The 17687-nt window shown below is 39.7% G+C and overlaps 1 protein-coding gene across 6 annotated transcripts in view; it reads left to right on the plus strand.

The window, feature by feature from the left end:
* The window catches only part of WDR7 (WD repeat domain 7), a 376297-nt gene that overhangs the window by 162319 nt on the left and 196291 nt on the right, over positions 1-17687 (plus strand). For all 6 annotated transcript variants that reach the window (XM_038402296.2, XM_043515275.1, XM_038402295.2 and 3 more), the window contains one exon: positions 406-519. In XM_038402296.2, the coding sequence (XP_038258224.1) occupies positions 406-519 (114 nt within the window). The remainder of the gene's footprint in view (positions 1-405; positions 520-17687) is intronic.

Raw genomic sequence — 17687 nt, forward strand, 5'->3', positions numbered from 1 at the left:
TGAATTCCATCAGATGTACAAGAAATATATAAATGCCTTAAATTTTTCTCTTTAGGAGGGATCATTCCTATGTTTATATTTATAGAAAATTATATACCATTTTGTCAAACTTAGAAAAAAATCTGATATTAATACATTTTAAAGGCCACTAAAGGTGTGTCTGTTTTTTGCCTCCAAATCTCAATATTAAATCCACTTCTATATACTAATATAAAAGGAAGGAAAAATTGAAATTTTATTGGAAATAAACTTTTCTTAGTGCTGAACAGAAAGAGTTATAAATATATTATTTCTAAGCATTGGCAACTCCTAGTGGGAGAAAATTAAGGTTGTTTGTGATTATAAATTCCAAAAAAAATCAACTAAAAACAAAATAGTAATTTTTTTTAATGTGACTTGTTTCAGCCGGAGTGACAGTGGAAGCCATTCAGACTGGTAGTGCAAGTCCAGATTCATCAGGGTCAGAAGCCAAAGTTCAAGAAGAAGAGCATGATCTTGTTGATGATGACATCACAGCAGGTGAGCATGAATATATTTAATACCACTACTACATTCCTATTGTTGTTGTATTCATTCTTTTTAAATCCCTTAGGTGAGTGTGTGCTTGGAGGAAACATGAATTTGAGCAAAAATATTTGAGAACCCTTTCCCAAGAAAGTATAATTAGTGTATTTGCATGTGTTGTATATTTGTGAATTGTATCTAGTGATCTTTTATATTTAACAAAAATGTAGAATCTGAAATTATGAATTAGGATAAAATTTACTGTCAAGCAACAAGAAAAGGAGTACTTGTGGCACCTTAGAGACTAACAAATTTATTTGAGCATAAGCTTTCGTGAGCTACAGCTCACTTCATCGGATGCAATTATCCTGAAGTATAAAGTACTTGGTGACAAGTATTGCTAAAAAGAAAAAGATTGTGTTGCATGAGGAAGATCATTGCATAAGACAAACTTTAACATTACAGGCTGATAATTTGCATACATTGCTTCCAGTGATAGGGTACATGTTGATTATGCCCTGACAATGTTAACTTTGTCTTTGAGTGATGGTCCATATGTATATTCCACATGAGTACTCATGCATGCCATGCACCCCAGTTTGGAAATTCTTCAAAGCAGTTTTTATTGACCCACACATGCGCAGTAGCTTCCCTTGTGCTCCCAACCAAGGCAGTGTTGGTCGATGCCTCCCTAGTTCCTTCTTACTGCCACATGTCCTCAGTTGGAATCATGTCCTCCTTCGCTCTGTGCTTAACCTGTAAAGTAAAATGTTTGTACATAGTTTTATATCTTAGCTTAGTAGTTATAGTATAGTATTGTTCCCCCCGCCCCCCCCCCCCCCCGCCTAGTCCCTGTAGGGGGAAATCCTCTCTGGTCCCAGAAGATGGTTGAGAAGCTATGCTTACCATCCCTCCAGATCTGACCCTCCCCTCGGGTGTAGTACCTATTTTCCTTGACGGCCGCCATGACAAATGGATCCCTCCTTATTGGGACCCTTGGGATCACTGTGGCAGGTGCCCAGACCCCTGTCAGGAGTCGTACTACTCCTCCCACTCTCGTCAGCTGATTCCATCAGTGTATAAGTAGGAAGAGCTGGAACAAGTTCCATTGGTACCAATAGTTCCGATGGGTGCCTTTTCATCATTTCCAGATGACGCCATCGCTCCTTCATTGCCTTCTTAGTCAGATGGCCACCATCAATATCAGGAGCTGTTGCAAAGGATCGCTAACAATCTGCAGATCCCATTAGAAGAGGTCCAGAATCCTTAATACCATCTTCTGGACAATTTGCAACCACAAGGACCGACCAGGGTGGCCCTTCCAATTAAAATGGCTATATTAGTACTGACCAGAGCAGTTTGGCACACACCAATATTTTGTGCCTGTATACCCCTCCCCAAAAGCCAAAAAATGTTATTTTGTTCCTGCCAAATGAGCTGACTTTTTTCCCATCTTGCCCCAATTTGTTGGTGGTACAGGCAGCTATGGAAAGAGCTTGGTCACACTACCAGAAATCTTCCCAACAGATAAGGGCTCAAAGAGACTGGACCTCCTGGGTAAGAAGGTCTTCTCTTCTGCAGGTCTCCAATTTTGTATAGCTAATTATTAAGTTTTATTAGCAAAATATGAGGTTAGTGGCACAGGTGGCTCTCCAGGCTGCAATAGGTGCTGCAGATACAGTGTCCAGAAGTTTGACCACAGAACTAGTCACAAGAAGGGACTCATGGCTTTTGTCGGGCTTTCCTAGAGAGATCCAAAACACCATCCAAGATCTCTTCTTCAATGAATCAAGCCTTTTAATGAAAAGATGAATGAATCACTGCACTCTCTAAAAGACTCGAGATCCATTCTGCAATCCCTGGGGATTTACGCTCCAGCCCTCCTGGAGGAAACACTAGAGACAGCCTTTTAGATCATGACCTCTGCTGTGACATGCTCCATATGTCCAACTGAGCTTCCATATAAATGTCAGAGAATTCAGGGGTCCCGTTTCATGGCTCCCTGTACTGCCACAGCCTCCACTTACTCCAAACCACAGGCCAACAGTTATTTTTGACATGCCGGTCAAGACCTGCATACCACCCTCAATGGCACCTACTTCCTCTCCTGTCATCTTTGGAGGCCGTCTTACTTTGCCCATAGCTGGAACAAGATCACCATAGATCTTTTTTCTCTGCTCACAAACCATCTTCCTGATACCTCTTCGGGGTGCGCTCTCACCAATTGATTCTTAAACAGGAAATGGAATACCTTTTATGCCGGGAGACAACAGAACGTTTCCCACCTCAGTATCAAGGAACAGGGTTCTACGCTCCATATTTTCTAACCCCCCAAAAAGACAGAGGTTGGAGATCCATCCTGGACCTTCGGCAATTCAAATCTTTATTCAAAAGCTAAAATTCAGGATGATTGCGCTGGCATCTATAATCCCCTCCTTTCAGGAGGGAATGTAGTTGCTGCTCTTGACAGGAAGAATGCATATGTCCATATATATGTTGACCCGTCTCACAGGAAGTTTCTGTACTTCATTGGCCAAGAACACTACCAGTTTCATGTCCTTGCCTGTGGGCTCGCTACAGCCCCCAGGGTATTTCACCATGGTAACAGCCCAAATGCAATGCCAGGGTTATACAGTATTTCCATGCCTGGATGACTGACTCCTGGTGGGCTGATCTCATTAGGAAGTCATGTCAGCAATGGGACCTCTTCAGCATCTTCTTTCTACTTTAGGTGTTTGCATAACCCCAAAAAAGTACATTTTGTTACCCCCAAGGACAGTAACTTTTATGGGAGCATGACTGTACTCAGTCTCTGCAAGTGCATTTCTCCCCATAGACAGGTTTTATGCAATGAACAACCTGATCTTTTGCATCACCCGCAAACTGTGGTGCTCCAGTGTCTTTCTCTGTTAGACTACATGGCTGCATTCACCTACATGATGCCATTCACCAGATTCCACTTGTGGTGCCTGCAAGCTTGGCTCCATTTGACCTACCAACCACACAGGGATTGCTTTGACTCCAAGGTCACTGTTCCCACCGGAGTTCTGACCTCCCTTCCTTGGTGATGTATCAGAAACCACATTACAATACAAGCTGCATACTACCTCCTGGGTGTTTACAACTTCCTGGCAGACAGGTTAAGCAGAAGCTTCTCTGTAGACCATGAATGGGAGTTCCACCACACAGTTCTAACCAACATATTAGCACAATGGGGTATTCCACTAAGGGACCTCTTTGCACCTCAGACGAACAGAAAGCTTTCAATGTATTGCTCCAGGAGAGCCACGGGCTGCAATTCCCACGGTCATGCTCTCCTGCTGTACTGGACGAATAACGTCAGATATACCTTTTGTCCCAACTACCACACGTTGAACAGAAGCTCCTGGGGGACAGATTCATTATCATCTTCCTAGCACCCTACTGGTCCAGACAGTTCTGGTTCACAGAATTCCTAAAGATGTCCACACACCTACCTATCTATCAGGATCTGCCTATTTCAGGACCTCCTAATCCAGGATGGGGTGGTGGGGGGGGAAATCAAGCACCCCAGCTGAAGCTCACTCCACCTCATGACTTGGTGTTTGGATGGGCATCAGAAATAGAATGCCAATGCTCCACCCCATTCTGGAAATCCTTAACCAAAGTGGAAAAGATTCTACTAGAGCCTGCTACTCGGCTAAATGGCATCGCTTTTTGGCCTGGGCACATCACCACCAATATTCACTTGATAGTCTAGGATAACTAGAATGCCCACAGTATCTCCTTTCCTCAAAGAGTTCAGGTATGGCCCCTAGTTTGCTGTAGGGGCACCTAGCAGTGATTAGTGCCTTCCTCTCTCCGGATGAGGAATGTTTTGTCTTTACATACCTGGCTACTGTATGATTTATGAAGGGCTTGATCAAGACCTTCCCACCAATCTTTAAACCTACACCTCAATGGGACTTTTACCTTGTTCTGTAAACACTCACAGGTCTGCTCTTTGAACCTATCACAATGTGTTCCATGACCCACCTGTCCATGAAGGTGGTGTTTTTAGAAGCATCATTTTGGCCAGAAGGGTCAGTGAGCAAGGAGTCATGATGGCAGACCCTCCTTATACAGTATTTCACAAAGAGAGGGACTCCCTTAGGTTATTTCCAAAATTCCTTCCCATGATTGTTTCTGAGTTCTACATCAATCAATCAATACACTTACCTGTATTTTTCTTTGAAACCATGCTTCTTCTGAAGACAGGAGTCTTCATTCCCTCATCGTCAGGCACACCCTGGCATTCCACCTGCAAAGAACCAAACCCATTAGAAAATTTCTGAGACTCTTTGTTGTCATAGCAGAAAGATTGTATGAACAGCCCATATCCTCACAGAGGATTTCTAAGTAGGCTTCAGGATGCATCTTAGAATGCTACAAAACAACAAAACTTCCTCCTCCTGGGGGTATTATAGTTCACTCCATGTGGTCACAGGGGGCCTTCACAGCATCCTTATCAGACGTTCCACTACAGGAGATTTGCAGAGCGACAACTTGGAGCTTTGTCAGCCTATTCACAACACACTACACTCTAACTCAAGCTGCAACTGCAGATGCAGCTGTAGGAATGGCAGAACTACAAGCATCTCTGCTACCATCTTTCTCGCACCCTCCCTTCCATCTGAATACTGCTTGCCAGTCACCCACATGTGCAATACACATAGAGACCATCACTTGAAGAAATGGAGGTTATTTACTGTAATTGGAGGTGTGGTCTTTATTTGTATTCCACTACCCGCCCTCCTTCCCTTCGGCTTCAGATCCTGTTGGATCGTGGTAAGAGGAGGAACTGGAGAAGCTTCGACCCACACTGCCTCCTATATCATCAGTCGGGAGCATGAGGGAAGTTTCTGTGCATGTATGGGTCAATAGACACTGGTTTGAAAAATTTCCAGACTTGGGCACATGGCACACATGCATACACACGTGGCATACAGATAGAGATCACACTAAAAAAAGAACCTCCAGTTACAGAGAATAATCTCCATTTCTGATCTGACTGCTAAATTATGAAGCAAAAATGCCCTCTATTAATATATGAAATCACTGATTGTAAAATCGCAACCTGTGGATACGGTCAGCCTCTGTTGTAATAATCCAGTATCTTGATTCTTCTCATCTCCATCTAACAATTTCTTTCAGTTGAAAGTATTTAAAATCTTTCCACTGGGAAAAGAAGCTAAGGGACCCTAATGATCTCCCTAGACAACTGTGAAACCATCATTATATGTGGAGTTAATCACGTGTAGCAAACATATAGTTAATTAACATGGGCTCTCCTGCTTTGTTCCCATTTATCTCCTATTATGTTAGAATATAAACATGTTGAGAGAATGAATTTGTTCTTGTTAATAGGTTCTCTGACAATGTAGTCAGGTCCTTATGAAGAAGTGTGGTTTGAAAAGTAACTTGCATCATTTCAATGATTCTCAAGTAGAGAAATAGTACTATAATAGTTGTAGAAGGAAGCAAAATATCTGTGTCTTCTGTAATTATTTGTGCTAGAAACTGAGCAAATTTTATCTCGTTCATTTATTTTGTGTTATATGTGTTCTCAGCTAGTGTCTTAAATCTGGCAAGATCTGGTACGTTCAGCTTACTGCCCTTGAGGTGAAATGGTTTATTTCTTAGCAATTATGGTTAATTAAAGAATTGTCTTTGATGTTTTGATCTTTCACTATTTGACTTCTAGATAATATTGAGGGTTTTGAACAAATAAGCACTGTTTAAATCAGCGCACAGCAGGGTGAACTACAGCATGTTAAAGATATACAGTACCATCATAACTTGTCACCACTGTTAGATTTTATTGTAGGCAAAGTTGATGAAGTCTAAAGAATTCCAGTTTATTTAGTTCAAAATATGTTATGACTGACCATAAAATATGAGAAATATACAATATTACTCTCTCTTGAATTGAATATTTCCTTTCGTGCCACCTTACATGCTGTGTATTAAAAGGGAAGAATATTCAATATCCTCGGAATTTAAATAGCTAAAAGATTTTCTTAACACACCATCAAAGCAACTAGCATATCACAGTTTATAGATTGTGTAATTTACCTTTAGCTGTGTGACTTGATTGAGCAGTGTATGGATTTTGTGAGGGTTTAAAAGAAAACTATATTTATTTCTATTGACTAGAAGTCTATATAAGTTACATTATGATAAATCTGGTAGGCACACTGACAGAAACGGGTATCAAGAAGAGTACATTTATTTTGGGAGTATCCAATGGTTGGAGCATTTGTTCTATAGGACTTTATGGGAAATATAGCTAGTAAATTTCTTGATTATCTGTCTGATTTTTCACAATAACTAAAAAGAATAAGCTTATTCATTTTTTTCTTCCTTTATAAAGGAAATCGTTACTGCATAATTATTTTTGCCAGTTTGTATGCATTATAAGTTGTACATGTAAATTATGTAATATGCAGAATGTATTTCTAGCATTGTTTAATAGCAGTATAATTATTCCTATAAAAGCCAGTCATCAATGAAAAATGCTGTGTTATGCTTAAGGCATATCTAAATATAATTAAATCCACATGTAATAGAAAGTTGACTATTATGAAAATGAAAAATTAATGGAAGTTAGGAGTACTAGAATGTAGATTCACAAGAAAATAGAGACCTCTTCATATCAGTATTCCCTTTGCCTACCTACTGTTTTCCTACTCCTTGACTCTCCCATCCTTAGAGTTTCCCTTCTTCCTTCCCTGAAACTGTTACTGTAGTGTCAGCTCTATTGTGGGCATCCAGTGTTGCAGCTGACAAAAGGTTTTGAAGGGAAAGGGAAGCAAGCCTCTGAGGAAAAGGAAGAGACAGAAGATGGGACCTCATGTCCGAGAAATTCTAAGGTGTGAGCATGTTTTTGCTTTTTGTAACGCTCAGCATTTTCAGGTCAGGAGACCCTAGTATGTGATTGAAGTCTGCCTGCAATGATGGGCCTTGGTCAAAAGTAGTAAGTATTCCTGGTTAGTTCACTGCTGGTACAATTTTATGATTTGTGATAGGTAATTAGAATACTTGTGGCATAACTTTATAATTTACAGTTAAAAAAAATTGAACCAAAAAAATCTCTCATTTATGTATTGAAAGTTATTGACTTACAGAGATAGACAAACAAAGCTAAAAGCTGTGTAAATTAAGTTTATGATCACTTGAATATAATTTCTTTTCCCAAAAATAATAGTTCTAACTGGGGAATGGGAGTAAGAAAAAATAAAATTGAGCTTTGAATGAAACAATTTAAACCTCACCTTGTCATCTTAAAAATACGATGCAGCTTCTTTTTCTGCCTGTCTTTTTAAAGCTAATATCTATTGATTAGCTGCACAAAGTAATGCTAGCATGCAGTGGTCAGTCAACAGGCATTTCTTCGGTCTAACTTGACATTCACCAATCACTTTTATTTATCCATCTAATTTTTTAAAAGGATCGCTTTCACATCAATCCTCTTAGAGATTAGGACAGTCTAGTGTAGGCAGTTTAAAAAAAATTGCTGAAGCCTATTTCAGAAAAATACTTTTACTAATACACTAGACTGTGTGTTAAGCATTTTTAAAAAATCACTTACAGTAGTCCTCAGGGAAATTGGATCTGTTTTTAAATATACTGAACATACATGTTTTTAAGTAATATTCTTTCAAAACAGCAATATTGTGTACATTATCTTTCATGGCTGGAATGATTGCTCTATTGCAGTTATCCAGTAAAATGTTTTACTTCAGATGAATTGAACATACATTTTAGATCAAATCATAAGCATTATGATTTTGCAATTTACAACAGTTCCTACTTGGGCAAAAAACCCACTGGCTTTAGTGGTCAAGACTTCAGGATTCAGAATCGAAGTCAGATGACTTTGAAAACCCTGTATTCTAAATATATTGTAGATTTCAGTATGTGGTGACTTGAAAGAAAATGTATGAAACTGATCACTTAACCCTTCCCCATCCCCCACATCCTGTATCCGAATTATGCAAAACAGAATGAGTTTATCTAGAATGTCAGAAAGCTTGAAGAGAACACACTAATACAGATAAATGAGATAACCAGATGTAATAGTTTTCGCTTTTTTGTGAAAGAGACAGGAGCTTTGTTTATAAATCAAATATCTATTTGTCAAAATATATTTGCCACTAACCAGAACATTCTGTCACTATAATGCCCTGTTTCTTCCATTTAACATAACAATTTTTAAAATGTTAGTATATATTTTTCCGTAAGAGGTAAAAAAGAAACAAAATAATTTTAAAATCAATTAGATCTCTTTTTCATTTAGAAATGTACATATGCACGTTTAAGGAGTGTTACTGCTGAATTCTGAGGGTTTATATTGCAGTGTCTATAATGTTTTTACTCCACCACTTGTTCAGTATTGCAAGGACATGGCTGACCATATAACGGGGTAAAGGGTCAAATGTTACTGACATTGTCAAAAACAGACAGCATGATACTACATCAGTACCTCTGTTGACAGAGTCAGCTGCTTACAAAGAGAGCAATATAGAGATATGTGGAATGTAAAGATAACTGTCTTAAACATCCACAGAATTTACTGTAGTGGAAATTGTCTTGAAAAGAAATTCTCAAGAAGTAAAACTGCAATAAGAATTAAGAATCTCTATGAGATATATATATATATATATATATATATATATATCTGTTTCAGAACCAGAAAATGATTAACATATTTTGTAAATTTTTCAATTTATATTCAAACGTGGGTCCTTGTGATCTGTTTTTATTAATTAGTCATTAATTAATTAATTGTTTGATTTATGCTCTTTAGAATGAGAGCCACCTGCTGCTCTCAATGTAATTTAATTACTATCAATATATACAGAAGGCAGAGTTCATAAATAAGAGATCTTTCTGGGCTTGAAAAATGTGCTGAGCACTCAATAAATAGTGCATTACTTCCACTAGCTAGACACTGATGTGAAAGATGGAGGAGAGACTACTCTAAACCTCTAATGGCATCAACCCTTGTGGAATCCCACCCTACTTCTTGAGTAGATATTAATTGTCTTGATCTCTTTGGTGCCTAGAATTCCCCCCCCCCCCACCACCACCACTCTCTGTTCTTCCTTCGCATACTGTCATGAGATGTTTGGCTGCATGTGTGTTCTTTCTGCGTGCTGTACTGACTCTGTCCAGATAGCCCGTACAGCAGGCTCTGATTGAATGGCCCAATAAATGCACAGACTCGGTTCGTAGCAAAAGGTCAGGTTTGTTGTCAATGAAGCACGGTCCTAATATCCTGGCTCAATGGTTACAGGTACACTAACACATATATGCCCCTTGCAATGGACTAGCTCAGTTATTGGTGGGAATTTCCATTATACCCTAGGTCAGCCAAAGACACTCCCTCTAAGATACCTTTTTATACACCGATACAAACAAGTTATATATTATTCCTGATGTATTTGGGTGTCACTCATTACCTTGTATATGTTGGTTCAATCAAAACATCTCTATCTATTATGCTGTCATCCTGACCTTATCTTTAGGATGGGTCAATGTGTACCTGTTCTTTTGTGGGAATGTGTTTGGTATCGAGGTGTTCTGGTGCCACCTTTCTGGAATGTGTTTGCATATATATTCTTATGCCTAGCACTACTTAGGAATGTGTGTTTCTGCAATATCAATCCTGTTCTTGCCAGATTCTGTGAGCAGGGCCTGCCTCTTGCTCACAACTTAACTTTGCTTTATATCAGCTAAGTTTTCATAGAATTATAGAATATCAGTGTTGACTACTTTAGCTCAGGTATCATACCAGGTCTCAGATACAGATGGGGTTATGTTTCAGGCCCTCTTCTTACTACACATACTCGTGCCATTTGGTGGGTACAAGAAGGGCTGTCTACGCAGTTGTGTTCCCTCTTTCCCTGCAGCAGGGAGTGATTGATAGTGGGAGCTCTTAGCTCCCCTATCCCTCCATCAGCCTCTGTTTTTGGTCTCTCCTTGTGACAGATACTGTAGCTCTTCCAGGAACTAGATGCAGTAGGGGGCAATTTGCTGCATTTCCTAGGGCTGTAAACCGCTCCAGTGAAGTACAATACCTGCGTGGTTTGGGTATACTGGTTCAGGGCTGGATTTCAAGAGACTCAGTGACAAAGAAATCACTTGGGATAGAAAAAGTGAGTTTGAACTGACAGAGGGGCCTTCATGATGATTCAATAAATAGACGTGACCTTTTGTTTAAGGAGAGGCCAAATCCTGATTAAAGGTAGGAAGGCTTGAACCTGCCAGGGTTGCCATATACGGGCAACTTTTTATATGTTTTCTCTATATGCTTTTGTTCTTAAATGTGCTCTACTTTGTAAAAGCTGTGTGGTCATTTGTAACTGCTGGTCATAGCTCTTGGAGAGAAAGCAAAGCACAGGGAATGGAGGTAAATCGAACCTGCTTAAGATAATCACAGTTCAACTACAGGCAGCTGCAGACTAAAACCTAGCCTGGAGAGAGAAGGGATATGTGGATCCTTGCTCAGAGAGAGAGGTGTTGGTTAAAGGCCTGAGAAAGCATTCTTTGAGCACACCACGAAGAGGATTAAACTCCTCCTCACTGTATAACTCCTCTATCCCCCTCTGCTGCTGTTCAGAGCTTTCCCAAGCAGCTATGTAGCTGTAGGTTGACAAACCTATGATTATGATCAGATGCACTGAAGCAGTCTGTCTGCAGACTCAGTAAAATAGCAGTGCATCAGTTCACATTCTGTTCATATATGGTGGGTTGTTTCTTTTTTTGCAACCAATAAAGAGCTACACACACACGTACACGCACACACGTACACGCATCTTTTTTAATATAAGCTTAGATTCTGAAAATGTGATGGACTAAGTCCTCCTACTTATCAAGAGAAATTTCCTGCTTAGTAGGGCTGGGTAAATCAATGGATTTTTCAGCTGTAAAAACTCTATTTTACTACTTATGTATACTCAACTGATTCACAGTAGCTCTTTTGAGCTATTATAAAAGTGTTTTAAAGCATTCTTCAAAGAGCTATAGTCCTGTCAATGAGTACAGATCTAATTTGGAAATCTGCTTTAAAACTATTCATATTCTATCCCTTTTCGCTCCAAGCAGTAAATACAGAGGTGTGACAAATGTGTACAAGCAATCCTAAAATTATTGCTCACTATAGCCATTGGTCCCAATCCTTAAGCAATTAACCTCCATCCTCCAAAAAAGTCCTGCTTTTATCAGTATCTCTATTGCATCTGCAAACTGCCTGCTGCATTTTTGAAGTACAAGGCAACCAGAAGACGCCTAGAAATGTAAATAATAAATAAATGAATGAAGCAATTTTTGAATGGTTACTGTATATTTAAATATTGAAAATAATCATATCCAGTGTATAGCAATATAAATGAAGGAAGACTCCTAGTCTGAGACTGAATATTGATTTTTGCACATCACTGCTTTCTGAGTCCCTACTTACAAAACATTTATATGTCCCTTCTGGTTGAAAGATTATGGGAATTGGCACCATATTAAAGTGCAAACTAAATCTAGAATGCAAAAATTCACTACTAGTTGCATGAACTACTATAAAATATCTAATTTGTGGATCAAACAATGATTCTTGTCTCTTCTACATGGTATAGATATTATTATTTTCACTTACAAAATATACATGTTCATAGATTCATAGATACCAAGGTCAGAAGGGACCATTCTGATCATCTAGTCCGACCTCCTGCACAGCGCAGGCCACAGAATCTCACCCACCCACTCCTATGAAAAACCTCACCTATGTCTGAGCTATTGAAGTCCTTAAATCATGGTTTAAAGACTTCAAGGAGCAGAGAAGCCTCCCTCAAGTCAACCATGCCCCATGCTACAGAGGAAGGCGAAAAACCTCCAGGGCCTCTCCAATCTGCCCTGGAGGAAAATTCCTTCCCGACCCCAAATATGGTGATCAGCTAAACCCTGAGCATATGGGCAAGATTCACCAGCCAGATACCCAGGAAAGAATTTTCTGTAGTAACTCAGATCCCATCCATCTAATATCCCATCTCAGGGGATTAATCCGATTTACCCTGAATATTTAAAGATCAATTACTTACCAAAATCCCATTATCCCATCATACCATCTCCTCCATAAACTTATCGAGTAGAATCTTAAAACCTGATAGATTTTTTGCCCCCACTGCTTTCCTTGGAAGGCTATTCCAAAACTTTACTCCTCTGATGGTTAGAAACCTTCGTCTAATTTCAAGTCTCAGCTTCCTGGTGGCCAGTTTATACCCATTTCTTCTTGTGTCCACATTGGTGCTGAGCTGAAATAATTCCTCTCCCTCTCCTGTATTTATCCCTCTGATATATTTATAGAGGGCAATCATATCTCCCCTCAACCTTCTTTTAATTAGGCTAAACAAGCCAAGCTCCTTAAGTCTCCTTTCATAAGACAAGTTTTCCATTCCTCGGATCATCCTAGTAGCCCTTCTCTGTACCTGTTCCAGTTTTAATTCATCCTTTTTAAACATGGGAGACCAGAACTGCACACAGTATTCTAGGTGAGGTCTCACCAGTGCCTTGTATAATGGTACTAAAACCTCCTTATCCCTACTGGAAATGCCTCTCCTGATGCATCCCAAAACCGCATTAGCTTTTTTCACAGCCATATCACATTGGCAGCTCATAGTCATCCTGTGATCAACCAATACTCCAAGGTCCTTCTCCTCTTCCGTTACTTCTAATTGATGTGTCCCCAATTTATAACTAAAATTCTTGTTATTGATCCCTAAATGCATAACCTTACACTTCTCACTATTAAATTTCATCCTATTTCTATTACTCCAGTTTACAAGGTCATCCAGACCCTCCTGTATAATATCCCGATACTTCTCTGAATTGGCAATACCTCCCAGCTTTCTTTCATCTGCAAACTTCATTAGCACACTCCCACTTTTTGTGCCAAGATCAGTAATAAAAAGATTGGTCCCAAAACCGATCCCTGAGGAACTTCACTGGTAACCTCCCTCCAACCTGACAGTTCGCCTTTCAGTAGGACCCGTTGCAGTCTCCCCTTTAACCAATTCCTTATCCACCTTTTGATGTTCATATTGATCCCCATCTTCTCCAATTTAACTAATAATTCCCCATGTGGCACGGTATCATATGCCTTACTGAAAACTAGGTAAATTAGATCCACTGCATTTCCTTTATCTAAAAAATCTGTTACTTTTTCAAAAAAGGAGATTAGGTTGGTTTGGCATGATCTACCTTTTGTAAAACCATGTTGTATTTTGTCCCATTTACCATTGACTTCATTGTCCTTAACTAATTTCTCCTTCAAAATTTTTTCCAGTACCTTGCATACTACAGATGTCAAACTAACTGGTCTGTAACTACCCGGATCACTTTTTTTTCCTTTCTTAAAAATAGGAACTATATTAGCAATTCTCCAATCATTCGGTACTACTCCTGAGTTTACAGATTCATTAAAAATTCTTGCTAATGGGCTTGCAATTTCAGGTGCCAATTCCTTAATATTCTTGGATGAAGATTATCTGGGCCCCCCGATTTAGTCCCATTCATCTGTTTCAGTTTCGCTTCTACCTCAGATATGGTAATATCTACCTCCATATCCTCATTCCCATTTGTCATGCTACCATTATCCCTAAGATCCTCTTTAGCCTTATTAAAGACTGAGGCAAAGTATTTGTTTAGATATTGGGCCATGCCTAGATTATCTTTAACCTCCACTCCATCCTCAGTATTTAGCGGCTCCACTTCTTCTTTCCTAGTTTTCTTCTTATTTATATGTCTATAGAACCTTTTACTATTGGTTTTAATTCCCTTTGCAAGGTCCAACTCGACTCGACTTTTAGCCTGTCTCACTTTATCCCTACATGTTCTGACCTGAATGAGGTAGCTTTCCTTGCCGATCCCTCCCATCTTCCACTCCCTGTATGCTTTCTGCTTCTTCTTAATCACCTCTCTAAGATGCTTGCTCATCCAGCTTGGTCTACAACTCCTTCCTATGAATTTTTTCCCCTTTCTTGGGATACAGGCTTCCGATAGCTTCTGCAGCTTTGATTTAAAGTAATCCCAGGCCTCCTCTACCTTTAGATCCATAAGTTCTTCAGTCCAATCCACTTCCCTAACTAATTTCCTTAATTTTTGAAAGTCAGCCCTTTTGAAATCAAAAACTCTAGTTGCAGATTTATTTTTGTTAATCCTTCCATTTAGTTTGAACTGAATTAGCTCATGATCACTTGAGCCAAGATTGTCCCCTATAACCATTTCTTCTATGAGGTCCTCGCTACTCACCAAAATTAAATCTAAAATGGCATCCCCTCTAGTCGGTTCAGCAACTACTTGATGAAGGAATCCATCAGCTATCGCATCTAGGAAAATCTGAGCTCTATTATTATTATTAGCACTGGTCCTCCAGTCTATATCTGGGAAGTTAAAGTCTCCCATGATCATGCAGTTTCCATTAGTATTTACTTTATTAAAAACATTAAAAAGGGCTCTATCCATATCCAAATTAGATCCCGGATGTCTATAGCACACCCCAAGCACTATCGTAGGAAAGGCTTTACTAGTTATCTTCCCCAATGTAATATTTGCCCAGACGGACTCCGTCTTATCCATTGCATCGCTTCTTATTTCTTTACATTCTACCTCATCATTGATATACAATGCTACTCCACCACCTTTACCTTTGTTTCTGTCTTTCCTAAACAGCACATACCCTTCAATACCTGTAGTCCAGTCATGACTACTATTCCACCATGTTTCTGTTATCCCTATAATATCTGGTTTCACTTCCTGCACCAGTAGCTCTAGTTCCTCCATTTTGTTACCTAGGCTCCTCGCATGTTCGACTTTCTACTCATGAATTTATAAAATATTTTAATATTATTCCTTTTTATCTTGGGTGTATTATTTTTTGATATACAGTTCTCTCTGATGATATTGCCTTCACAGATTCCAGTGACTGGAGTTTGCATATTGTGCATTATAGACCCTAAAATTCTTGAATGCAGGTAGCCCTTGGAGATGGCCATATAGCACCATAGAATCATAGGACTGGAAGAGACCTCGAGAGGTCATCTAGTCCAGTCCCCTGCACTCATGGCAATACTAAGTATTATCTAGACCAGTGGTTCCCAAACTTGTTCTGCCGCTTGTGCAGGGAAAGCCCCTGCCGGGCTGGGCCGGTTTGTTTACCTGCCACATCCGCAGGTTCGGCCGATCGCGGCTCCCAGTGGCCACGGTTCAATGCTCCAGGCCAATGGGAGCTGCTGGAAGCAGTGGCCAGTACGTCCCTCGGCCCGCACCGCTTCCAGCCGCTCCCATTGGCCTGGAGCAGCGAACCACGGCCACTGGGAGCCACGATTGGCTGAACCTGCGGAAGCAGCAGGTAAACACACCGTCCCAGCCTGCCAGGGGCTTTCCCTGAACAAGCAGTGAAGCAAGTTTGGGAACCACTGATCTAGACCATCCCTGACAGGTTTTTGTCTAACCTGATCTTAAAAATTCCAGTGATGGAGATTCCACAATCTCCCTGGACAATTTATTCCAGTGCTTAACCACCCTGACAGTGGGAAGTTTTTCCTAATGTCCAACCTAAACCGCTCTTGCTGCAATTTAAGCCCCTTGCTTCTTGTCCTGTCCTCAGAGGTTAAGGAGAACAACTTTTCTCCCTCCTCCTTGTAACAACCTTTTATATACTTGGAAACTGTTATCATATCTCCTTTCAGTCTTCTTCTCCAGACTAAACGCACTGTTTTTTCAATCTTCCCTCGTCCATCATGCTTTCTAGACCTTTAATCACTATTGTTGCACTTCTCTCGACTTTCTCCAATTTGTCCACATCTTTCCTGAAATCTGGTGCCTAGAACTGGACACAGTACTCCAGTTGAGGCCCAATCAGCTCAGAGCAGAGTGGAAGAATTACTTCTCATGTCTTGCTTACAATACTCCTAGTACATCCCAGAATGATGTTTGCTTTGTGTTAAATATGAGTCAACAGTATAACTTGTGATTCACTATGACCCCCAGATGCCTTTCCATAGTACTGCTTCCTAGGCAGTCATTTTCCATTTTGTATGTGTGCAACTGATTGTTCCTTCCTAAGTGGAGTACTTTGCCTTTGTTCTTATTGAATTTCATCCTATTTACTTCAAACCATTTCTCCAGTCTGTCCAGCTCATTTTGAATTTTAAGCATATCTTCCAAACACTTGTAACCCCTCCCAGCTTGGTATCATCCACAAACTTTATAAGTATACTCTCTATGCCATTATCTAAATCGCTGATGAAGATATTGAACAGAACCACACCCAGAACTAATCCCTGCGGGACCACACTCGATATGAGCTTCCAGCTTTGACTGTGACCACTGATAACTACAATCTGGGAATGATTTTTCCAACCTGTTATGCACCCACCTTATAGTAGCTCTAGGTATATTTCCCTAGTTTGTTTATGAGACGGTCATGCGAAATAGTATCAAAAGCCTTACTAAAATCAAGATATACCACATCTACCAGTTCCCTCCATCTACAAGGCTTGTTATCCTGTCAAAGAAAGCTGTTAGGTTGATTTGATATGATTTGTTCTTGAGAAGTTCATGTTGTCTGTTATTTATCAATTTATTATCTTCTAGGTGTTTGCAAATTGATTGCTTAATTATTTGCTCCATTATCTTTCCAGGTACTGAAGTTATTAAGCTGACTGATCTGTAATTCCCTGGTTTGTCCTTATTTGCCTTTTTACAGATGGTCACTATATTTGTCCTTTTCCAGTCCTCTGGAATCTGTCCTATCTTCCATGACTTTTCAAGGATAATCGCTAATGACTCAGATATCTCCTCAGTCAGCTCCTTGAATATTCTAGTATGTATTTCATCAGGCCATGGTGACTTGATTACTTGTCTAAGTAATTTTTATTTTGTTCTTTCCCATCTCATTTTCACTGGCATTTACTATGTTAGATGTCCAATCGCTCGCTACTAACCTTCTTGGTAAAAACCGAAACAAAAAAGTCATTTAGCATTTCTGTCATTTCCACATTTTCTATTGTTGTTTTTTTTACCCCTCATTGAGTAGCAGGCCTACCCTGTCCTTGGTCTTCCTCTTGCTTCTAATAGATTTTTAGAATATTTTCTTGTTACCCTTTATGTCT

Source organism: Dermochelys coriacea, chromosome 5 (genome assembly GCF_009764565.3).
Source record: "Dermochelys coriacea isolate rDerCor1 chromosome 5, rDerCor1.pri.v4, whole genome shotgun sequence".
Lineage (NCBI taxonomy): Eukaryota > Metazoa > Chordata > Testudines > Dermochelyidae > Dermochelys > Dermochelys coriacea.